Raw genomic sequence first — 23989 nt, 5'->3', positions numbered from 1 at the left:
GCGTTCAGAGTTGCCTTGGAGCGGTCCTGGATGGGAAGCGCCTGCGCGATGGCTCGTCGCGCAGGCGCGCTGGGCGTCTGGGCCCGTCAGCTATGGCAGGTGTTTGGGCCAGGCCACTGCGGGCTGCGATGTGGCACCGGGCTCTGCTGCTGCTGCTCTGGCTGGCCCTGGCTTCAGTGCAGGGGCTTTACTTCCACATTGGAGAGACGGAGAAACGCTGCTTCATCGAGGAAATCCCCGACGAGACCATGGTTATCGGTTAGCACCGGGGTGGGGGACAGACCTTCGCTTTCCACCCCGGCGCCGGCCCAGACAATGACCCCGACTCTGACCTCTGACCTTCCGCCTCCGAAAGAAACTAACCCTTGGCACTGGCCCCAGCCCCAGACCGAATCTCCTTCTTCATCTTCCCCTATTCCCTGTCTCTAGTCCAGAACTGGGCTGGGTACAGTCACCCCCTGGCCCCCAACTCACCTCCTTGGCGCGGCCCCAGAGTGTTAACTTGTCCCCAGAAGGGGACCCTTCTCTAGGCTCACCCATCACCCGTGGAAACACGGTTCCCTCCCACCCCCACCCACCCGGTACTATTCCACCCCTGTGGGACAGGTGTCCTAGGGACCTCAGCTGTTGCTAGGTGTGTTGTGATAGAGAACTCATCTGCCCTGCAGGGAATTACCGCACCCAACTATGGGACAAGCAGACGGAGACCTTCCTGCCTTCCACCCCAGGGCTGGGGATGCATGTGGAAGTGAAGGATCCAGATGGAAAGGTGAGACCCACTTGCTGGTCCTCTTGCAGGGCATTTCTCCTGCTTCTCTGCTTTTGCAGTCGGTACCCATTATCTGAAATGCATTTCTTTACTTCAGCTTTTTGGATGCCCTAACTCCCTTCAAAGCTCATCTTAAGTGCTCCTTACAAGCCTCAGTTTAAGTCAGTGAATCTAATCTTTTTTCTATCATGGACCTCTTTGGCAGGCTGATGAAACCCATGAAACCCTTATCAGAATAGTGTTTTTAAATAAAGTATGTAGGATTAAAAAGAGAATAAATTATATTGAAATACAGTTATTAGAACATTAAAAAAATAAGGTCACAGATCCTCTGTTAAGATTATTCCCTAGCATAAGTGCTTTTTACAGTTCCCCTACAAGAGATCTTTACTTTTTTCCCTATTTATTAGACTCCAAAATCACTTGTACTTTACAATTGCAAGTACTTTATATTTATCTCTATGTATGATGGTCCCTTTTCTCAAGAAAATTTGAACTTTTTGAGGGCAAGGAGTATTTTGATTTTGTTTTTGAGTCCTTAGTATCTTCTATGTATCTGGTACGCAATAGGCACTTAAGTGCTTATATGCATTGAACTGGTATTTGGTCCAGATCAAGGATAGCTTCCATATAGGCTCTCCAACTGAACATTAGTGTGGTAGATAACAGGCATTAACAATTGGCCTCCCTGGGGTCACCATTGACCTCATAATTTTGCAGTTGGTTCCGTTTAGTTTAAAAACATTTTTTGACTATTTGTGACATGCAGTTCCACAGTGGGAGTTGCAGAGATGGGTAAACATTGCCAGGAACTTAAAACTAGTTGAGAAGTATAGAATAAATACACAACTATAATTTAAGAATGTTATATGCTATAAGTGAGAGACAAATGAAATGTTATGGTGTTCAGAGGAGAGAGAGATTACATCTTGTTAGAAGTATCAGAAGAGGACATAACATTGGAGATGGGCCTTAAAGGGTAGCTTGGATTTTCATAGTTCTACATAGAAAGAGAGACATTTCCGATAGAAAGTAGACCATGAGTAAAGGCATCGAGCAAAGAACAAGACTTTTTCCAAGAAGAGCAGATGGTCCAGTTTGGCTGGATTGTAGGAGGAGTAGTGGGACATAAATGCTGAAAGGTAGGTTGAGACCAGGTTGGAGAAGATCTTGGGTATTTGGACTTTATTAGGTCAGTACTAGGGAGCCATTTAAAGGCTTTGAGCCAAGGGCTTATGGGAGGGAATAAAGATAGTACAGGCTGGTTGGGTTAAGTTTTTATTGTCACTTTTTTGTAGGTGGTGTTATCACGGCAGTATGGTTCAGAAGGCCGATTCACCTTCACCTCCCATACCCCAGGTGACCACCAGATCTGCCTGCACTCCAATTCTACTCGAATGACCATCTTTGCAGGCGGCAAACTAGTAAGGGAATCTGCCCCTTTGAAGAATTACTGCTTCCCCCAGATCTGTTTCCTGTTCTGAGTGGAAGGTGGGGGCTGCTTTTATCTCCACATATGACATGTTGCTAAGGAGAGAGGCATTAAGAATGTTGAGAAACTTCCTATTCAGGAACTAATGTTATATGGTAATGGTGTTTTTAATGTACTCACTGGGACTGTTTAAATGCCTAGGTTAGCAGATCTTTAGAGACTACACATATATTCTCTGAGGCCTAATCACTCAGATATCAGAATGGCGTGGTCTGCCCAGACTCCTAATCCTGACCTTATGTATATTTGTCTTTTACCAAGAGAGTACATCTGGATATTCAGGTTGGCGAGCATACCAACAACTACCCTGAAATTGCTGCCAAGGATAAATTAACAGAACTACAACTCCGTGCCCGCCAGTTGCTTGATCAGGTGGAACAGATCCAAAAGGAACAGAACTACCAGCGGGTAAGGGCAGTGCCTTGTCCTAGATGGAAGCTGATTACTTCCTCTGCCAGCCAGAACCTGAAAGCTGAGGTGTAGTTTCTTCCCAGACTCTGGGAAGTTGGTAACATCTTGGGAAGAGACTCTTGTGAGAGAGAACATGGCATAGTAGGAAGAATGCTAGACTTGTGTCCAAAGACCTGAATTTGAGTTCAGGTTTTTACACTTCCTAGCTCTGTAACTGGCAAAAGTTGCCTTGGGCCTCAGTTTCCTTATCTCTAAAATGAAGATAATAATATTTCCACTGCTTATCCTAAGGGCTTTTTGTGAGGAAAGCGCTTTTAGACTGTAGAGTGTTATATAAATGTGATTATTATTATTATTACTACTGTGTAAAGTCAGGCTTCCAACAAGGAGGCAGCTTGAAACTTGATAAGAGCAGTAACTCTGTGGGTCCTCCTTGGGCCTGCTTTTGAGCAGGGAGCTGGATTTCTTTTCAGATGCTGGCATTGAAACTAGAAACCTTTGGAGCTATACTGCAGAAATATTATAGCAGGAAATTGCGGTGGGGAGGAGGTGAACCTCTTTGAACCAAAGGCAATAAAAGTTAGGGTGATATGGTGGGAAGAGCAATAAATAGGATTCCAGCATGCTGAGTTTCTAGCTCTAACTGACCCTAACTTGCTGTCTCCCTCTGGCCCCACTTTCCTCATTTTACAAATGAGGGGCCTGGCCAAGAATCAGGGATGTGAAACCTGTGGCCTCAAGGCCACGTGTGGCTTTCAGCTTTAAAAAACAAACTGAAACTTCCAGGATTCTAGTATTCTACATGGCAGGAATAATTCTATGCTTTCCTGGAATAGAACTATAACATAAGAGGAAGGAACTGTGTTGTCTTAATCTTATAAATTAGAAGTGTTCATTTCCTGTGGCTACATTTGTATCTCTCATGTCTCCTACAGTATCGTGAGGAGCGCTTCCGTATGACCAGCGAGAGCACCAACCAGAGAGTGCTGTGGTGGTCCATTGCTCAGACTGTTATCCTTATCCTCACTGGCATCTGGCAGATGCGACACCTCAAGAGTTTCTTTGAGGCCAAAAAGCTGGTGTAAAGTTCTTTCCTGTACAATCCCTTTCCTTTCATCCTACTTACTTGGTACTTTCCCTCTATCATGCCCTGGCTACTTGGATTTTGGATGAAAAAAAATTGAGAATATATGCGCCTTTAGTTCCCTGGCAGCCACACCAATCAGCCTGAGGTTAGTAGCCACTGGACTGCCTATAAACAAACTCCATTTCTCCCATTGAAGGTCATAGGACACTGCTCAAAGCCTATGTAAAGCTCCTTTCGTACTCTGGGGAAGAGCTTGAGCTAATCAGGACACAGCCTTGATTTCATGGCCTTCCTTTTTCCATGTCCAGTCATCTCTCCTAGCCCATTGATTAAGTAAATAAGCCAAGGCCACTCCCCTGCTCCCTTAATTTCTGATTTTCTTTTACTGTGCCTATATCGTGTGTAACTTTAGTGCCACAAGTAGGACACTCTAGCCTCACTACTGTCCAGTTAGTCCTGGCTTCACTGAGATGATCTGTGACTGTTAACAAGGTGGCAGGTCTTGGATACCAAGGGAATGAGATTTTTTTTATATAACAAATATTTTTTGATATGTGTATTTTATCCTTCATATCTGAAATATCACTGCCTGTGTGTAAGAATGGTTGAAAAGATCAATGCAGAATTGACAGTCTTCGGCACTGTCTATGCGTACATTTTTTAAAATAGTTACTGTGTCAATTGTCAGACTCTTCAATGAAAGTTCAGGGTAGGGACCCAAGCAGACATTTCAGCCTATTGCTGGTAAGGCCTTGCCTGTAAGTCATGCACAGGCCCCTTTGGACACTTTGAGCCCCATATGGCTATTAAGGGGATGTGAAGTTAAGGTAAGAAGCTGTGGAGTGAGCAGTTGGAGGCAGTCAATTTTCTTCCCTTCTTCTCTCTTTCCCCCACAGAGCTGCTAACTGTTAAATTTTATTTAAGATGCAGTAAATATTTTCTCCATGGGTCCCAGGTTCAGTTCTTTGTATGGATTTTCCAGTGAAATAAAACCTGTTCTGGTAACTTGTGATGTTTGAGATGAAATATTCTTACCAGACCAGAAACCAAGCAGAATAGTAGAGTATAGGTAACCTGCTATGAAATAACCCCAAGGATGACTTGGAGCTGATCTTAAATCTCTTGAAACCCTTCTAGTTTAGAACAAACATATCTAAGGACTTAATTACAATTAGGAAAGCATCCAAGAGGCTGGTTTTGCTTGCAGTCTTTTCAGTCTTAGTCTTTAGGAATCATTCTTAGAACTTACCGAACCTCCTTCATCCTAGAATACTCATTTTTTGTCCTATTTCAGATGTTTCAGGCGTGGTAGATTTATAGGTCATATGACTCATGACTATGGATAGTTGTGTTTTAAAGAAAACAGTAATACTTTTCCTAGACATCAGAGTTCAGTTCAGTGAGCTTTCTTTATCCTGACTTTTTGGAAAGAGGGAAAATTACCATTTAAATGATAGAGACAGAGTTAGACCGGTTTTGAAAGCAGTGAGTTGGGATGCTGTGATAAATCTCAGAAAGGCTGGTGCATCACCACGTCCTGGGTATCCTTTCTTTGCTAATTTTTTTACCACAAGGTGATGGAGGAGGCTGGCATGGTATATACTTAAGAAGAGCCTTGATTTTGTCAGGGGCTTTCACCAATGCAGGCACGTCTAAGTACCATAGTAGATGGTTTTCTGATGTGCTGTGACAAAAAATAGTTACCTTGGTGGCCAAATGTATGGCAGTGATCCTCTCAGAACTTACCTAGGTTGAACATTTCATGTTAGACCATTACTGTACTGCTACTGACCTTTCTAGCTTAATAGGGTCTGTCAGAACCCATGTGGCATGAGCTTTGAGAAGCCAGGGTGACTGCTACACTACCATTGTATTAGCACATAACAGAGAAACCTCTGTCCTGATGTCTTTCCAAGTAGTTTACAGTTTTGTCATAGACTGTCAAAGACTGGAAAACAGACTAACCTACTGAACATTCAGATATTTTCCCAGGGACTTGGCCAGCATAGCTGTCCCAATAGCTGCTCCTCCACCCTGATCTTTTCACTTCTTTAGTCTACCTGTGTTGTTCATACACCTCTAAATCACATTCTTTTCGTGGTCCAGCAGTTGCTCTGTCCTCAGTCTAGTTCAGTTGTCTCTGCTCGGCTTACACTATGTGCCCTTCGCCTCTGGGCTCCCAGGGGGCGCCCTGTTCACTGCGATTATTTTGTCTTCCTAACTCTACATTCTGAGACTAGGGCCTAAACTGTATTCTTCCATCTCACCCAGGTATTTATTTCCATTCATTCAGCTCCCTTATCTCCAAATCCAGCTGCCTGAGGCTGGCCCAGCCCAGTCTGCTTTAACATGCTATCTATTGCTGTCAAAAATCAGTGCCACAACCCATCTCCATCATTCCCACAGATTTATAGTCCTGGGACACCAGTGTAATGACAGATAATGTGAATGGTATTTAGGTTTTACAAAATACTGGACACAATCATCTCAGGAGAACCAGCAAAGAATGTCTTTCATTGGCAGCTGGTAATAGAATGTTGGAGTCAGGAAGACTGGAGTTCAAATTCATCCTTAGGCACTTAATAGCTGTCTGACTCTGCACAAGTCACTTAACCTCTGATTGCCTCAAATTCCTTTACTATAAAATGACAATAAAAGCACCTACACTGTGAAGATCAAATGAGAGGGTATTTGTAAAGTGCTGGGCACAGTGCCTGGCACAGAGTAGGTACTTATTTCCTTCTTTCCTATGGAAGTATCAGAGTACTCACAGACACATATGCTCTCTAAAAATTGCAGATAGGGGAAAGTGCATTGCTTGTCCTTTGAATGGAAAAAAGTGGAGGGTAACATATATTTGAGGAATAAGGTTGAAAATACCTTTCATGAATCTGTGGATATGGGATCATGAACAACATGAACAGTTTTGAAGACAGAAAATAGAAAGTTTAGAAAGTTTTTACATAAAACCAATGTAATTAAAGTGAGAAGGAAAACATAAGAGAAAACTTTTGTAGGAAGTTTCTCTAATGAAGATCTCTCTTCCAAGAAATATGGGGAACTGCTTCCAATTTATAAGAATGAATACCACTCCCCAGTTGATAAATGGTCACAGGATATGAACAAGTAGTTTTCAGGGGAAGAAATCCAAATTATCAATAGCCATGTGAAGAAAATGTTCCAAAACACTAAATAACTAAGTGCAAATTAAAGCAACTCTAACGTTCCATCTTCCATCCAGCAGATAAGGCATAGTAAAAAAAAAGGAAATGACAAATTTGCCAGAGGAGCTATGGAAATACAGGTATGTCATCACATTGCTGGTGGAACTGTAAACTGGTCAATCCATTCTGGAAAGCAATTTGGAATTATGCCGCCAAAGTCATCCAACTACATACCCCACGGCTTACTAGGTCTATACCCCAAAGAGATCAATGAAAGAAAAAAAGGTAAAAAACTTATGGAAGAGAATGTTGAAAACTAAAATTTTAAAAAAGGAAAAGGACCCTCTATAAAAGGTATAATAACTTCTTTTTATGGTGGCAAATGATTAGAAACTAAAGGGGTGCCCATCAATTGGGAAATGGCTAACGAATTGTGTTATATGGCTAATGTAATACTATTGTGCTGTAAGAAAGAAAGTTTTTCTTTTAATTTATTTGTTTTCAGTTTTGTACAATGACTTCCATAAGTTTTAGATTTTCTCCCCTTCCCTCTCTGAGATGGCATGCAATCTTACATGGGTTCTATACATACCTTCTCATTAAACACATTTTCACATTAGTCATTAGGACCAGTTTCAAAGAAACCAGGCAAGACTTTGTATGAAATGGTGCACAGTGAAGTGAGCAGAACCAGAGCAATTTTTACATTAACAATAACACTGTAAAGACAACTCAAAAATTTAAGAACTCTAATAAATGCAATGACTAGTCAGGATTCCATGTTACTCCCTCACCTGACAGAAAGGTGATGTGCTCAGGATGCATTTGGAGACCTATTTCTTGGACATGACCAAAGCAGAAGTTTGTTTTGCTTGAAAATGCATATTTGTTACAAGGGTTTGTTTTTATCAGTGGAGTGGGAAGTGGGTAGGGGAAAAGGTGGAGTTTTGTTAATTGAGAAAAAAATTAAACTTAGAAAGTGGAAGCTGAGGAGTTGCTGCAGTTGGGTGAGGGAGTCCCAGCTTTTAGACTATGGTAAATGGACATTTTTGGGAAGGGTAGATAGAAAAGGAATGATGGAGGGGCCAAGTAAGCAGCTGTGTAGAGGTTTGGAGGTCAGTGTAGTTAGAGTAGTGTGAAGAGCCCAGGCTCTGTAGTCAGCTCTTCAGATCAAATTCTCACTGCCACTTATTACCTCTGAGCCCTTGGGCAAGTCATTTAACCTCTTTGGGCCTCAGTTTCTTATGAAATTCCAGAAAATCAGTAATGTATTGGGAACAGACTCTTAGTGAGAAGTAGCATGGCATTATGGGAAAAACCCTGGATTTGTTATCAGAGAAGACCTGAATTTAAGTGTAGGCAATCTTAGACTTCCTAGCTGCTCATGACTGGAAAATAGGGGGACGGCCTGGATAGCTTCTGAGTTCCCCTTCATCTCTGGATCTGTGATATAATGATAGCTACTGTCATATGCTGCTTTAAGGTTTGCAAAGTGCTTTACCAATAGCTCCTTTTATTCTCACAATTCTGGGAGGTAAATGCTATTCTTATTCCCAGGGTGGCAGAGGGGATAGGGTGCTGGGTCAGGAGTCAGACCCAAGTTCAGATCCAGACTCACACTCACCACCATTGTGTCCCTGGGAAGTCAGCTGACCTCAGTTTGCCTCAGTTTCCTCATCCGTAAAACGAGGATAATAACGACACCTCCTAGGGTGGCTGTGAGGATGAAATGAGATAATACTTGCAAAGCACTTAGCACAGTGCCTGACATACAGTAAGCACTATATAAACGTTGGCCATTATTATTTTACAGAAAAGGAAACTGAGGCAAACAGTTCGGTGCCTTACCCTAGTAACGCACCTTGTTCGCATCTGAGGGTTTGACATCCCTTTGTGAGCTGAGGGCTCTTCCACTTTCCCATGACCAAAAGCCAGCTCAAATCGCCTTTTTCCAGAGCAAACACAAGACCAAGCCATCGCCTCGCTCTCTCGGAACCAAGATCAACCACAGCCAGGAGGCGACAGAATCTGGGCGGGCCCCTAGCGAATTGTGTTCTTCCGGGAGTGAGGCTACTGTCCCCAATCTGATTGGGCAGTGTTCTGGCCCCGCCCCCTAGGCCCTCTGCCTCGTCGCAGTGTCCGGCCACACTTCCTGCCGCGCATGCGTGTAGTTTCTTCGCGGCAGCATGGCGGATTCCGAAGTTTTGGGCTTTGAGCACATGGGACTGGACCCACGGCTCCTGCAGGTAGTGGGGCACAAGAGGGCGGGTGAAGGGCAAGATCTGGGGGCAGTCATCGATCATCTCTTTCCGTGGTTCCTGCAACCCCTCCCCGAAGACGCGGCTCCCCGGACCACCACGTCTGACGCCGCCCGGCCCCGGCGCTGACCCGGCCAGGCCAGACCCAGCCTGGCTGTCTGCACCCTTTTCTCTGTCCTCCTTTCCCCACCGTTCTCCGCTTCTGCCCTCTCCCAGGCCATCGCCGAGCAGGGCTGGGCCCGGCCCACGCTCATCCAAGAGAAGGCCGTTCCGCTGGCGCTGGAGGGGAAGGACCTGTTGGCCCGGGCCCGCACCGGCTCGGGGAAGACCGCTGCGTATGCCATTCCCCTGCTGCAGCATCTGCTTCATAGGAAGGCGGTATGACAGCCTGGGCCCTTGGGGTGAGGGGGGCCGAGGAAGGAAATCTTCAGGGAGGTGTTGTGCCACCCAGGTCTTACTGCAGGTGTGACCCTGGGCAAGTTACTAAGTCCCACTGTGCCTCAGTTTCCTCATTTGTGAAAGGGGGTAGGGTGAGCTACATAGCTTCTTAGAGCCCTTTCAGCTTCAAATCTGTGAGCCTTTGGGTCTCACTTGGTTCCTTAGTTGCAAGCAATACCTTTAATGGTATGCCTATTTCACAGATGTCTAAAAATAAAGGACAGGCTTTTAAGTTTAATCTGGATTTTTAATATTTTCTCAAGTTAGACAGTGGACAAAAACAAATCAAGGCCTGATTTGTAGCTTGTGGATTTCAGAGTTGTTAATTGTCAAGTTGGAAGTTTAACTGTCAGCTCTGCCAGTTTAAGCTGTCTCCATCCCATTCCTGGCCAGGATTTGCCAGGATTTGCCAGGATTCAAAGGTACTTTTTGAGAGGCATGAGGTCATATTCTTCTCTTTTAGATGTGGTCTAGAATTAAACTAAGTCTGGGTAATCATGTGACAGTGAAAGGAAAGAATCTGGTTCTGTATGATCTATGTTGATTTGTGAAGGAAAGATCACGTTACTTTTTAGGTGTCTTTATAAATGTCTTTTAAATATTGAATAGAGTGAAGCCAAGGCTGTGGTAATCCAATCATGCGACAGTGACTGAAGGGAGTTAGGTTCTTTTGCTTTTGAAGAGGAGATCAGGTTGCTTTTGCAGAGGACATATAAGTTTCCATTTTTTGTAAGGAGCGTGGCCTCTGCTGACTGAAGGTAGTACAAGAAAGAGATGAAGTGAACAGTGTGATTTGAGTTGGCTGGTTAAGATCCTTGACATATGCTGTTACAGACAGGACCAGTGGTAGAACAGGCTGTTCGAGGCCTTGTTCTTGTACCCACCAAGGAGTTGGCACGGCAGGCACAGACCATGATCCGTCAACTGACAGCATATTGTTCCCGTGATGTTCGTGTGGTTGATGTGTCAGCTTCAGAGGACTTTGCTTTTCAAAGGTAGGTGAAAGGAATGGAATTAGAAGAAAGTCATCTAGAGATAAAAGATTAAGGATAGTGATGAAGTGCTTGCTTTCCAGTTGTATTTCTTTTGGCTTTGTATATTTTGCATATTTCTATCCTGATACTAATTTTTTACCTTCCTGTAGGCCCTTGCTAATGGAAAAACCAGATGTGGTAGTAGGCACACCGTCTCGAGTGCTAAGTCATCTTCTGCAGGGAAATTTGAATTTGCGTGACTCCTTGGAACTGCTTGTAATGGATGAAGCTGACTTGCTTTTTTCCTTTGGCTTTGAAGAAGAGCTTAAGACCTTACTTTGGTAGGAGTGTGGGATTGTTGAATCTTGGGAGGGAGGGCTTTGGGTGGAGAGTAGGGATGAAATTGCTTTACTGAGTGTCCTGGAGGCTACAGGGTGGATGTGGGGGCAACTGGGAACTCTAGCTGTTTGAATGCCCAGGATGGAACTGATCGTTCTGTGATCTTCTGCAGCCACCTGCCTCGGATATACCAGGCCTTCCTCATGTCAGCTACTTTTAATGAAGATGTACAGGCCCTCAAGGAGCTTGTATTGCATAATCCGGTGAGGTATAACGGGGGGAGGATTTGGAATTGGGGAAGACAATGAGAATTCTCCCAAAGTGCCTCAGCTGCCATCCTGACCATTTTTTTCAAGGGGAAAGCATTCTCATGTAAAGCTCATGGCAGTAGTTCCCATCTTTTTTCAACCTGATGCCTCCTCTCTCATAATAACTGGCAATTAGTACTACTTCAGCTCTACCTTAGCTACATTGTAAATGTAGTTATAAATCATGTTGCACTTTCTTCTAGCCCTGTGCCTATAGGCAAACCAGTTAACCTTTTTGAGGTTCAGTTTCTTCATCTGTGAAATGGGCATAATACCATGAATGGTTTCTGCCTCCTACAGTGGTTTCAAGGCTTAAATACTGCTTCACTTGGTGATCTCATCGACTCCCATGGATTTAATTACCATCGCAGTGTTGATGACTCTCAAATCTACCTATCTTCCAATCTCCGTGCTGACCTCAAATGTCCAACTGCTTTTCAGATGTCTCAAACTGATTTTCCAGTAGACATCTTAACTTTAGTATGTCTAAAATGGAACTCATTTATCTTTTCCCTTAAATCCTTCCCTCTCTTCTATCTTTCTTATTACTATAGAGGGAAACCACCATCCTTTCAGTCCCTCAGACTTGCATTCTATGAGTCTTACTGTATTCCTCACTGTCTTTCTTTACCTTCCCACGCCCACTGCCCAGTCCAATTTTTTGTCAAGTACTGTTGATTTCACCTTTGTAACATCTCTCCAATGTGTTGTGCCTCCTCTCTTTGTTACTGCTCTATTATTGGGCCTCATCACTTCATACTTAGATTTTTGCAATAGTCTTGCTTTTGGGTCTGTCTGCCTCAAGTCTCTGTCGTTTCTCCAATCCAGCCTCCATTCAGCCACCAAAGTGATTTTCCTAAAGTGCAGATGTGATCATGTCAACCTCTCCCACCCCAGTAAACTCCAGTGGCTTCCTATTGTCTCTGGGAGGAAATACAAAATGTTCTGTTTGGCATTCAGACACACCTTACTCCCTGACATATCTCTTCAGTCCAGTGACACTAGTCTAGCAGTTTCGTAAACAAGAAATCTCTTGGTTCTGGGCATTTTTTCTGGCAGTTTCCCCCTGTTTAGATTGCTCTCCCTCCTCACCTTTGCCTTCCTGGCTTCCTTTGAGTCCTAACTACAATCCCATCTTCTACAGGAAGTCTTCCCCAACCCGTCTTAATTCCAGTGCCTTCCCTCTATTAATTATTTCCTGTTTATCCTGGATTTAGTTTGCTTTTTCTATATTTGTTTACCTGTTGTTTTCCCCATAGATTGTAAACTCCTTGAGGGTAGGGATTGTGTTACTGTGTTTTGCCTCTTAGTACAGCCAGTTCTTGCTTAAGGGAAGTAGACTGTTCTGCAGACCCCTCCCTGTCCTCAAGGGGTCGCCTTCTGTGGTTCTGTACCCTGCAACCTGAGTGACCTAGCAGCTTCAGTGTCTACATGACTGCTCTCATGCTGATATTGCTTCCAGCTTCTGGGGAGTCACATTTGTGTAATGCAAATTTATGTAAAGCAAGAACTATATGTATTCCTAGAGATTAGCACAGTGACTGGCACATATTAGGTACTTAATAAGTGTTTATTGATTATTGATTGCGTTTGTAAAAATGCTTTGCAAACTTCAAAGTATTCTGTACTTTGCAAGTACTTACAAAGTACCATGTAAGATATCTATCATCATCAAAAATCAGCCAGAGAAAGAGGATTTTAATATTCTGTCTATATATTGAATGTGGTTTCTAGGTGTTGACTGGGAAATTTCTATGTTAGTATTTGTCTCTTCTCTTTCTTACATAACTCATTTGATCCTTGCTTTACCTTCTCTCTAGGTTACCCTGAAGTTGCATGAATCTCAACTTCCAGGGCCAGATCAGCTGCAGCAGTTTCAAGTGGTCTGTGAGACTGAGGAGGACAAATTCCTGTTACTCTATGCTCTGCTAAAGCTATCTTTGTTGCGGGGCAAGTCCCTACTCTTTGTTAATACCTTAGACCGAGGTTACCGCCTTCGACTTTTCCTGGAGCAGTTCAGCATTCCTGCCTGTGTGCTCAATGGAGAACTGCCTCTTCGTTCCAGGTTTAGAGTCCTTGTGATTTGGTGCAAGGTGATAGAAAGAGCTTGAGGGAGTAGAGTTATACGACTGGGACTGTTAAAGAATCAAAATAACAGGGAGAGGCTAAAGCTAAAAGGCGTGGGATTGATGAAGAACCAATTGGCAGGTACTGTAGAACCAGCCTGACATCTCGTCTTTGGCTGTAGGTGCCACATCATCTCACAGTTCAACCAAGGATTCTATGACTGTGTCATTGCAACTGATGAGGAAGTGCTGGGGGCCCCTGTTAAGGGCAAGCGTCGGGGCCAAGGATCCAAAGGAGAGAGGTGAAGTAGAGCTCCCTCAACTTCCTTAGTTCTCCATTCCCACAGTCCTATCTTTTGGAAGGATGCTAAACACTAGAATGCATGGAATGGGAGTGAGGATTAGGTTCCTAGGATTTCTAAGTGTTATTCTTTGCTTTGGATATGTGAATGTTTTTTGGTTTTTGACTTGAGGGTGGGGAGAAGTGATATAAATTGGATTGTCAGCTTGAGAAAGAAATGGAAAAGAAAAGGAAGAATCTGAACTAGATTTGAGGCAACCAGTTACTAAAGAAGATCACTCACTCTCAAGTGGTTGACATTCAAATGTGGTGCACTAGGCATGATGCCTCTTCTAAAGGAAAAGGAGCACTTTGGTTTTAAAGGTGTTTCTCTACAGGGCCTCTGATACGGAATCAGGTGTGGCACGTGGCATTGACTTCCACAATGTAACAGCTGTGCTCAATTTTGATCTCCCACCTTCCCCTGAGGCCTACATTCATCGAGCCGGCAGGTAAGTATAGTGCCAGGCTATGTGCAGAAGATGCAAGGTGAAGGGGATTGTGGCCTAAATGCATCCTCTCTTTACAGGACTGCACGTGCCAACAACCCAGGAACAGCCCTGACCTTTGTCCTGCCCACAGAACGTCCCCAGCTAAAAGAAATTGAAGAGGCTCTTGGGGGAGGTAAAAATCGAGTTTCTTGTAGGGTAGCTTTTTGTTCCCTTGCCCTCACCTTGAAAGAAATGGAACCACCCAGGCTGGATTACTGATACAGAGATAGGAAAGGAAATGTATAGAGAAGCAAGGATAGCTATAATTAAAAAGTTTGGGGTAATGTGATCAGAGAGAAACTAGTGGGAAGCTTAGAATGGAGTTGTAGTGCTGAGAGACAGACTGGAGAAGAAGAAAGAAGTGTGGAAAAGGATACTCTGTGTCTGTGTATGGGTGTTTATGTGTCACTGTCTGTGTGTCTTTAGACCTGTGATTTTAATGATTTAAGAAGTCCCCCAGTGAGGAAACTCCATCTGCCAGTGCAGTGGGGCAACCCTTCTGTAATTTTGGCTTATAGATTTGCCTGTGTTGCATCCTGGACATAGAATTCTGTCAGCTGATAGATCATGGTCTGTGGCTGCTGTGCCAACTCCTTGGTGGGTGAAAAGACAAGCCCTCAAATGGCTTGTCCCACCACTGGTCTTGCCCGCAATAACACATCAGAGACCTCAACTAGCCAACCCAAACCGAATTGTTTCTTTCTCCAGTTAAGTGACTTGACCAGAGTCACAATCAATATGTGTCAGAGTTGAGGCTTGAACTCAAGTGGTCCTGAATCTGAAACTAGATTCCTTGTACTATAGCATGGTGCCTCTCTGCAGGAGGAATATGCTGAATATTTTTTCTGGGAAGCCTCAAGGCTGGGCAGATTTTGAGAAAGCAGTTTGTTTCTGGAAATGTTGAGCTCCAAGAATACGTTATCTCTTCCTGGTGTTTCATATCTAAGAAGTGTTGATACGTGTTATCAGTGCCAGAATTTGTGGGACATTTACTATATGTTACACATTGGGCTAAATGTTGGAGTTAAAAGAGGTATATGACAAGGACCCTTCCCCTCAAGGGTCTAATTGGGTAGGTGGGAAAAAAGGGTAACAAAAAGTGTGTAACAAAAGTTCAATACCTACCTGGTAGATATTTATAAATACATGTACCTGTTGTATGCGAAAGTACCCAGATGAATGGATACACGTAAGTGCTGCTGGAATTCAGAGGAGGGCTAAGGATTTGGGGAAAGTAGGTAGCACCAAAAAAAAGGTAGGACATTGCCCTACTTGACTGGGATAAGAAATTGGATAGGGTAGAGCTAAAATTTGGAGAAATAAATGCCTTTTCACTCACCTTTTTTTGGGTTGGTTCCTGGATTAGCTGCCCTGCTCCATTAGATGCTAAAACTTTTCAGCTGTTTTAGGACCTTACATGTTCTTCTGTCCACAGAGAGTGCAGAGTCCATGTTTCTTCCCTACCAATTTAGAATGGAGGAAATTGAGGGTTTCCGATACCGCTGCCGGGTGAGCTGGGGGCATGCATTCTGTACCTCTCTGTGAGCTGGGGGTGCCATACTTAGGTACAAGGGATAGTAATGGGTTCTGTACTGGACCATTTGCCTTATCCACTTCCCTGACCAATACAGTCCTCCTCCTTTGCCCAGGATGCCATGCGTTCTGTGACAAAACAAGCCATTCGGGAAGCGAGACTGAAGGAGATTAAAGAGGAGCTTCTGCACTCAGAGAAGCTTAAGGTGAGGAAGGATGGGTCACATTCAAGGGTGGCGAGCAGGGAAAAGGAGGTGATGTCTGGTAGTGTAAGTAGTAAGGAGTGGATATCTATGCTGCAGATGGGGTTTTGGGTGTTGTTTGGGGCTTAATGGGACCTTATGAATCAAGGGTATTAAGAGTAATTCAACAGCCCATGGAGGGGTAAGACAGGTTGGAAGAATTAGACTTTGGTTCAGTTGAACTGTATGTATTTGTTATAAGGTGGAGAGGAGAGCTAGTTGGTTGATAATTGAGTAGTGATAACCTTCTGCCCTCCTAAAGAACATGAATAAAACATTTTCTAAAAATGGAAGAAAACAGTGCAGGATACCCAAATGGAGCGGTTTTGTTGCTGCCTTGGTAAATTTAATATTTATATACCTAAGCTGTCCATAAGTTCAGTTTCTTATATAACTCACTTTCTTTTTCTTTACATTTTGAGATGCTTGTTGCTGTTTCTTGAGTTCACAATAAAAGAAAAAATTTAAGAAAAAAAGGCTTCCACAGTAATCCCTCTTCCCTTTCTTCCAGACCTACTTTGAGGACAACCCTAGAGACTTACAGCTCTTGCGACATGACCGGCCCCTGCACCCTGCAGTGGTGAAGCCCCATCTTGGCCATGTTCCTGACTACTTGGGTAAGAATCACTTGGCCTTAGGTCATTAATAGAGCCAATGCAGAGCATGTGCTAATAAAGTGGAGAATGGAGACGTCTTGGGAGGGTAGGGTCCCTGACAGCTATCCAGGGAGAGGACTTTGGATCAGTCAGCTGGCCAACAAGTGTTTGTCCAATATCCTCTCTTCCTTGTGGGAAGATATAAAAAACGCACAAGACACAGTCTATGTTCTCATATAGTTTAGCTAGGGAAAGAGAGCTAACCCTTGTGAAACTTTGGGGAATAATTGATACCGCCTAGTATTGACTGGAACCACAATAGGATTTCTGGGAAGGGTGAGCTCAGTGTAGCTGGAGTAATTTGAGGGAGGGTTCCTGGAGAAGGTGGGAAGTGAGGTAGTAGAAAGAGTTCTGCATTGAGATTCAGCACCTGAGTTTGAATTCCACCTCCATTACTAATTCTGGTTCTAGTTTATTTCAGTCCTCAGTCTAGTTCTTTTATATCTGATTCCGTGATCTTGAGTTCTCCATGCACTGTCAGATTTCGTTTGCTACGTTAGTATGGTTTGACAGAACTGGGTTTTTTTTAAGTGAAAGGACTGCAGTGGAATTGGATTTTTTAGGAAACAATTATGTTCAAATGTTTCAATTAAAACAATAATTGTGTGTATTGAAAAAGAAAGAAGGTAGGACTTGAGTTGGGACTTGGCAGGAAAGTAGATTTTTGCCTAAGTGGAAGAGAGTATTTTAGTCAGGAAGAATGGTGGTAGTAGAAGGGAACCACTAAAACTAGTGTTCAGAGGATAGTGAATTAGGCTAGTTTTGCTTGAGTGGAAGGTTCCCTTAGGAGAGTAGCATGAGATACTGCTTGAAAATTTGTAGGAGCTCGGGACAACTAGGTAATTTAGTGGATAGATACCAGCCCTGGAGTTAGGAGGACTTGAGTTCAAATCCAACCTCAGACACTTACTAGCTATATGATCCTGGGCAAATTACTTAATCCCAATTGCCTCCAAAAGAATAATAAATGAAAAGTAACAGAGGGAAGGCATGGAATTAAGGGGGCTTCCTGTAGAAGGTGGGATTGTAATTGGAACCTAAAGGAAGTCATCAGGGTCAGTATTCCAAGTGGAGGAAGGAGAGCATGCCAGGCTTGGGGGACTGCCAGAGAGAATGCCCAGAGCCAAGAGATCGGAGTGTCTTATTTGTGGAACAGCCAGGAGTCATTGGATTGAAAAGTGTATGGTAGAGAGTAAAATGTAAGAAGACTGGAAAGATTGGAAGGGCCAGATTATGAAGGGCTTTGAAGGCCAAACAAGGCATTTTATATTTGATCCTGGAGGCAATAAGGGATGAATTGCTAGGTAAGAGAGGTAGGAAAAATTTTTTTGGAAGTGAAGATGGTATAAAAACAAAAAATGTTATGCAGATTTAAAAGAAGTTGTTTAAAGAAAATAGTTCTTATTTTTTAATCCATGGGTGTGGGTTCCAAGCTCAGCTCTAAACTTAATAGCCATGTGGTCTTGACCAAGTCCTTTTATCGCTGTGAGCCACAATTTCATCATCTGTAGCATGAGGTTGTTGTGGTAGGTGGCCTGTGAGGGCCCTTCCTGCTCCCTAACCTATCTGTTTGTCCAGCAAGCAATGGGAACTTAGAAACCTCACTTCATGAGAACTTTGAAAGCTGACTTTGTGAGATCAGACCTAAAGATAGAGATTTTGGAGTCAAGTCAGCAGAAATCTATTTATCATCTATTTCACAGAGAGAGAAAGATATTTGTTAATTTAAAAAAATTAATAAAACAAAAACAATGAATTCAGTTTTTGACATGTTGCATTTGAGATGCCTACTGGACACCCTATTTTAAATATTCTAATAGGGGAGGGTGGAGCTCAGGAAGAGACCCCGGAGTGCTGCATCTTTATATTTGGGAGTTGTCTACATAGAGATGATAATTAAATACATGGGAATTTAGGCGTTCACTCAGTGAGAGTGTAAAGAGAGAAAAGAAGGGAGCCCATTTGTTCTTTCTGACAAATGAGAAAACTGAGGGATTAACTGACTTATCATTGGTAGATCTCAGACTATCATCTAGGGATCTTGCTGGTCTTCCTACCCTCCTCCCCACACCCCACATTGAGGAAAAGAGGAGAATCAGAGATGCAATAAGACCCACAAGGTGACAATGTGGCAATGCTAACTGGTGGTAGACCTGCTCACCTCTTATTTTCTTTCTGTTTTGTTTGCCAAGGAAAATGATCTTTGGACTGGGAAGGACAGAACACAAATGACTAATAGAGACTTGATACTCAAGATAAATAGGGAGATTGTGAGAGTGTACCTCAGTGCCCTTGGTGAGTTCTGGTCAGTAGGCCTAGATGAACAATATCCCAGGAAACTGAGAGAACTGGCCAATGTTATTGCTGAACCACTGTCAGTGACCTTTGAAAGACCATGGAGAAAGAGAGATGTGCTATAGGATGGGAGAAAGGCAGATGTGTCCTGATTTTCAGAAAACGCAAGAGAATGGAATCTGTAAACTCTGTAGGTCAGCAAATTTGACCTAAACTCTTGGCATAATTCTAGAACATAAAAAGTAAAGTTGATTTTAAAAGACCTGCAGGTTGACATAGGAGAGAAACTTCCATAAGAAATGAGCTGTTTAAAGAAGTAATGGTTTCCCTTCCCTTTGATACCCAATCATCGAATAAACATTTATTAAGTACCTACTATGTGCCAGGTATGATGTTAAAGACAGTCCCTGCCTTCAAGGCACTCACAACATATTGGGGCAAAGAAAGCACATAAAAAGAAGCTGACAAGGGGTACGCATAATGTACCTGGCCCAGGGAAGTAAGATCCTCCAGCTGGGTGAGGGGTGAGGGGTGAGGAGGTGGCTACACTGGGCACTCTCCTTAAAGGGAAGATCTGGGAGGAGCTCTCCCATGTCCTCTACCCTCTCATTAGGAGGGCTGGGGAGCCGCAAGTTTCAGAGTTCTTTCAGTCTTATCAGCCTGGTGATTGGGTTTGTAAGAAAATAATTTCCTTGAGAGGGCAGGGACTGTCCCTTTTTGTATCTCCAGTACCTGGCACATAATAAGAACTAAATAAATACTTATGTTGTAGAAGGGATACTTGTTCAGTTACAGGTTGTCCCTGATGACCTTTGTAGTCTCTTCAGTGATTTCCAGCCCCAGTTCTCTTTCCACTATAATATGTTGCCAAATGAGCAAGCATTGTGAGCTTGGTCAGTATGGTTCTGTGATCTTTTTCCAACTGTTTTGTGACTTAGGAATAGGAATGGAAAAAGTAGGAAGTTAAGGAAGGTAGAAGGGAATTAGGGCAATGATCAGTGGTCAGGTGTTACATGTGGGATGGATGAAAAGTGGAGTGTGACCAGAAGAGGGGGTGGCCTGCCCTCCTGCAGGATGGGTATTGAGCAAATTGGAAGTTGTTTAGTGATTGTTATTTCTAGTGAGATCAAACACCTGGTTCATTGAGCATGTATAAAGAGACCGCACATGGCCCTGAAAGTGGGGACATACCGAGTTTGAGATTTTGAGAGTCGATGCAGTGCCATGTGACCTTGAGGTTTAGGGTATGGCCTTACAGCTGTGGGATTAGAGGGGAAGTTACTAGTATGAATAATGAAGTCATTGAAAAGGATTATCAGACATGGGGTAGGAAGGAAGAACTGGAAATCCACCTAAGGGAGAATATGATGGGTTCAGGTCCTGGAATTGGAGCATTGTAATGGACATGTCCTTTGGTGTAGTGACTAGAGCACAAGATTTGTCAGACTTGGGTTGGAATCCCACCTCAGACACTTATTAGCTCTGTGACCTTGGGCAAATCCTTTAACCTCACTAAGCCTCAGTTTTCTCCTCTCTGAAGTGGGCATAATAGTGCCTACATTGTAGTATTGTTGTGAATATAAATCTTAAAGCACTATATAAAATTTAGCTGTAGATCTTACTGATGTTTGGAAATAAAGAGACTAGATAAAGAATGATCTAAAGAGAGACAATAGTTGAAGCCATGGGAATGGATGAGCCTCCTGAGGGACTGAGTATAGATAAAGAATAGCTAAAATACCTGAGGACAGACTGTTGAGGGGGGTAAGGGGAGAAGGGGCATAGGAAGGTTAATGAAGGGGAGCCATCAGACTGGACAGAGTAGAAACAGGCAGAGACCTGAAAGGAGAACCAGTTTAAGAACAGTTGCATGGAAATTAAGAGGTGATAGGGCTTCAGGCAGGAGTGGGTGTTCAGAGTCAAATGCACAGAAAGGTCCAGGAAGAAAACATCAGGAGGGATGAATTCAGCATAGGAAAGAGATCTACTAGGGTCATATCTGGGGATGGCTGAGTTCCAAAGTCGTGGAGGGGATGAGGGCTGTAGTTGTAGCAGAGTCATGGATACAGATTGCCAAAAATCTGTTTTCTTCATTTCCTAGTCCCCCCCACGCTTCGTGGCATTGCCCAACCTCACAGCAGGCGGAAGCGGAGCAGACCCTTCACCTCTCACAGGAAATTTAAGGTACCTCCCCTTCGTGGGCTCTGGTTAGGGAACAGGATCCTGGGATGTTTACCTTTTCCCCTTCCTTACTGCCTGCAGGAAATGGTGTCAGACCCTATCCCCTAGAGTAGGGCTTCTTAAATTTTTTCCACTCAAGACCCCTTCAGTTACATAAACCCACAGTTTAAAAAGCCCCTTGAGAAAGAGCAGAGGCCTTATCTTTGCCTTGGATCAGAAGCCTCTAGGAAGCCTAGTGGCTTGGTCTGTGGGCTATGAACTTGTGACTAGATGTTGTCAGGGTACCAGAGAAAAGGAACTTGGGACTTAAAAAAAACTCTCCATTTTTGTTTTTTTCATTGTTTTCTTAGTAAGGAATAGTGAAGGCAATGGAGGTAGGGAGGGTAGGGGAAAAGTAGAATGGGGTTATAGTATATGTGGGGGTATGTGGGACAAAAAAGAAGGCACAAGGGCACTTTCTCTCCTCTGGGCCTCTGTTTCCTCATTTGTAAAACATGGTCGTCAGATAAAACCATCTCTAAGGTCTCCTCAGCTCAAATAGCCTCTGATACTCTGTGACAATGAATTTCCTCTCTTGCCTTGTGTTCTTTGGACTGTTGTGATGTTTGCAGTTTACATTTAGTAGGGAGACTCATCATTCTTCTGCCAGACAGAGAATTCTTGTCCTTAGTACCTTCTTACTCCCACAGGCCCCAAAGACACAGAACCCACTTCGAAGCTTTAAATACACGAAGAAGAAACCAAGGGCTTCTGCCCCTTCAGCTAAGCACTCCTGAGGTTGTTCTTCCAGCCCTGGGCCTGAGTGTCACGCATTTCTGTTCCTTCCCTTGGATCTGGCCAGCCACTCATTTAAATTGTCACCCTTGATGGAAGGCTGACTGGTCTTGTGCTGTGAAGTGACTGTTGGACTCAGTGTGGGATCTACTTAAGAGATTGGACTCAAAGAGCCAGATAGAGAAGGTTAGCAGCCTTTCTCTGGTGGTGGCCTCAGCCCTTGTTGAGATCGAAGATTCTGCTCTCCAGGCTGCAGCGTGCTGTATCTCTCCTCTGCCAGCAGGGGTCGCCACGTAGAGGTTCATAGACTGAGCTGGAAGGAACTTCAGAGAAATAGTTCAACCCCAGTGATCAATGGGGCACTGCAATAAATGGAATGAAATACATCCTCATTATTTATGCTCAGCATGCTCCATTGACTCCTACTCATCCCTTAGCATCTCTGCTCCCTAGACTGACCTTGATTTGCTCCTCTCCTCTCTTAGAGCCCCCAGACTCATTGCCCAAGACCACAGGTTCCTATCTCAGGTCTGGAGTCATGGTTCTTTGCGTGTACACGTTTCTTGCCTATTTTTGTGCCCTGGTTTTTCACTCATATACCGGATTAGGAAGCTGGTTTCCAAGAACTATGTTTGTCTCTTCCTATCATTCAAGAACTCCACTCTGCCTTTTGCTGCCCATGGGGATGTTTCTACTGGCACCTGGAATGTAGCCTTCGCATTTTTATTTGAGCTTTCGTTTACTCATTTGTGAGGGGAAAAAAGTGTTCATTGTGAAAAGTAGAATGCTGTCGTCAAATCTAGCTGTGTCATTTTACTATAAGGGTATGACCTTGGGCAAGTAATATAACTTCTCTGGCTTCAGTTTCCTTATCTCTAAAACGATAAGGTTGGCCCAGATGGTCTCCAAGGCCCCTTCTATCTCTAAAATTTATGAATCTGTGAGACATTGTTTTCAAAGTAGGTTAAAGGTCCCCTGATTGTGCCCCCAGTAGCCCTGGGCCTCCTAGTTCCCCTTCTCTGACAAACTTAGAGGAGATGTCAGTTACAGGGAGAGCCTCCTTTGGAAGAAAGGAGAGTTACTGTGCCATATAGGGTGTGTCCCAGTGATGACTCAGTATAGCCATTTAATCAACCACCCACTCATTATTACAATGCCAAGTATTAGCCATAAAGTTAATTGTCCAGTGTGAACATGAAGAAAATACGTGGGCTGGTAGGGACAATGACCTAGAAGAAGGAGAACATATTTAAAGATACATTCTATAATCATCAAACTTGATAGATAAGAAAGATCATCTTAAAAGCCTTTGGTCTATAGCTGAGGTCAAAGTGCCCTGCCATTAGCTGAGTCTTCTGTTATTGTGATTTGGAGGAAAATGGAAAGAGATGCCTAGGGCCTAAGTAGTGACTGATTAGGACTGATATATGTCATGAGGGAAGGATAGAAAGGGCAGCCAGGGACAGAGAGCAACAGTGTTTATCCAAACTTTGGAAAAGTACGGTTGTGAGATAGAAGAGGTGAAAGACCCTACCTGTCACAATAAGTTGACACAATTCAATCATTTTAAGTCAACACGAAGTTATTAAACACCTGCATCAGCTCTTTGTGAACTTCCAAGGAGCTCAGGGTATTGATTTTAATACATTTTGATCGGCCAGAGTGTTAGATGATAGAAGTGCAGGCAGAAATGAGCCAAGGAACTTAGATTTTACTGGAGGGCTGTTGCACCCTCACAGATAAGTGTATGCAAAGTAATTTCCAGTAGGAGAAAGTATTGAGGAGTTGGGGGAGGGAGATCACCTTCTCTAGTGGGTGTCACCTGAGCTATGCCTTGTACAGACCTAGGGATTCCAAGAGGTTCTGACTATACAAAGGAAAGGGGTTGGGAGGTAAAATATTGGGTATAAGGAATAGTATGCTGCGTTTAGACTTGAGATGGTAGGAATGTAGTGGGGGTTGCTGCTGAAAACAAAGGAGGCTACCTTTTGACCTGGAGAGCCCACCACTAGGTCTATGCTCCAGCAACATGGAAAACAAAAAATATATGTACATGCTGAAATATCCATTGAATGACTTGTTTTGGTAGCAGAGAACCTGAAACAAAGTAAGTGCCTAGAGATTGGGAAATGGCTTAACAAATTGTGATATATGAATATACTAGGATATAG

The 23989-nt window shown here is 43.5% G+C and overlaps 2 protein-coding genes across 3 annotated transcripts; both read left to right on the top strand.

Annotated features, from left to right (window-relative positions):
- TMED4 (transmembrane p24 trafficking protein 4) lies at positions 1-4764 on the top strand. The gene is made up of 5 exons (XM_072633755.1): positions 1-258; positions 669-769; positions 2068-2193; positions 2523-2669; positions 3608-4764. Exons 1-5 carry the CDS (start codon positions 93-95, stop codon positions 3755-3757), a joined length of 690 nt encoding a protein of 229 aa, XP_072489856.1. The 5' UTR covers positions 1-92; the 3' UTR covers positions 3758-4764.
- A 4296-nt stretch (positions 4765-9060) lies between these two features.
- Positions 9061-22210, top strand: DDX56 (DEAD-box helicase 56). Of its 2 annotated transcripts, XM_072633753.1 has the most exons (14): positions 9061-9169; positions 9398-9559; positions 10454-10614; positions 10764-10934; positions 11105-11195; positions 13061-13305; positions 13489-13608; positions 13985-14098; positions 14176-14270; positions 15573-15646; positions 15787-15876; positions 16424-16529; positions 20965-21047; positions 21734-22210. In XM_072633753.1, the coding sequence occupies exons 1-14, from the start codon at positions 9110-9112 to the stop codon at positions 21818-21820; spliced, it is 1659 nt and encodes a 552-aa protein (XP_072489854.1). In that variant the 5' UTR covers positions 9061-9109; the 3' UTR covers positions 21821-22210. The 2 variants fall into 2 exon arrangements, with proteins under 2 accessions (XP_072489854.1, XP_072489855.1); XM_072633754.1 differs by lacking the exons at positions 9061-9169; positions 9398-9559 and adding an exon at positions 9937-10041.
- The last annotated feature ends 1779 nt before the right edge of the window (positions 22211-23989 follow it).

This window comes from Notamacropus eugenii, chromosome 1, assembly GCF_028372415.1.
Source record: "Notamacropus eugenii isolate mMacEug1 chromosome 1, mMacEug1.pri_v2, whole genome shotgun sequence".
Lineage (NCBI taxonomy): Eukaryota > Metazoa > Chordata > Mammalia > Diprotodontia > Macropodidae > Notamacropus > Notamacropus eugenii.
Note: the sequence above shows the minus strand (reverse complement) of the source record. Positions and strands in the feature narration are given on the sequence as shown.

Coding starts and splice junctions, on each gene's coding strand:
- TMED4 (XM_072633755.1), top strand. CDS start 93: ATGGCAGGTGTTTGGGCCAGGCCACTGCGGGCTGCGATGTGGCACCGG. Junction 259..668: donor CGACGAGACCATGGTTATCG/GTTAGCACCGGG, acceptor TCTGCCCTGCAG/GGAATTACCGCACCCAACTA. Junction 2,670..3,607: donor AGGAACAGAACTACCAGCGG/GTAAGGGCAGTG, acceptor TGTCTCCTACAG/TATCGTGAGGAGCGCTTCCG.
- DDX56 (XM_072633753.1), top strand. CDS start 9,110: ATGGCGGATTCCGAAGTTTTGGGCTTTGAGCACATGGGACTGGACCCA. Junction 13,306..13,488: donor GAACTGCCTCTTCGTTCCAG/GTTTAGAGTCCT, acceptor CTTTGGCTGTAG/GTGCCACATCATCTCACAGT. Junction 14,099..14,175: donor TACATTCATCGAGCCGGCAG/GTAAGTATAGTG, acceptor CTCTCTTTACAG/GACTGCACGTGCCAACAACC.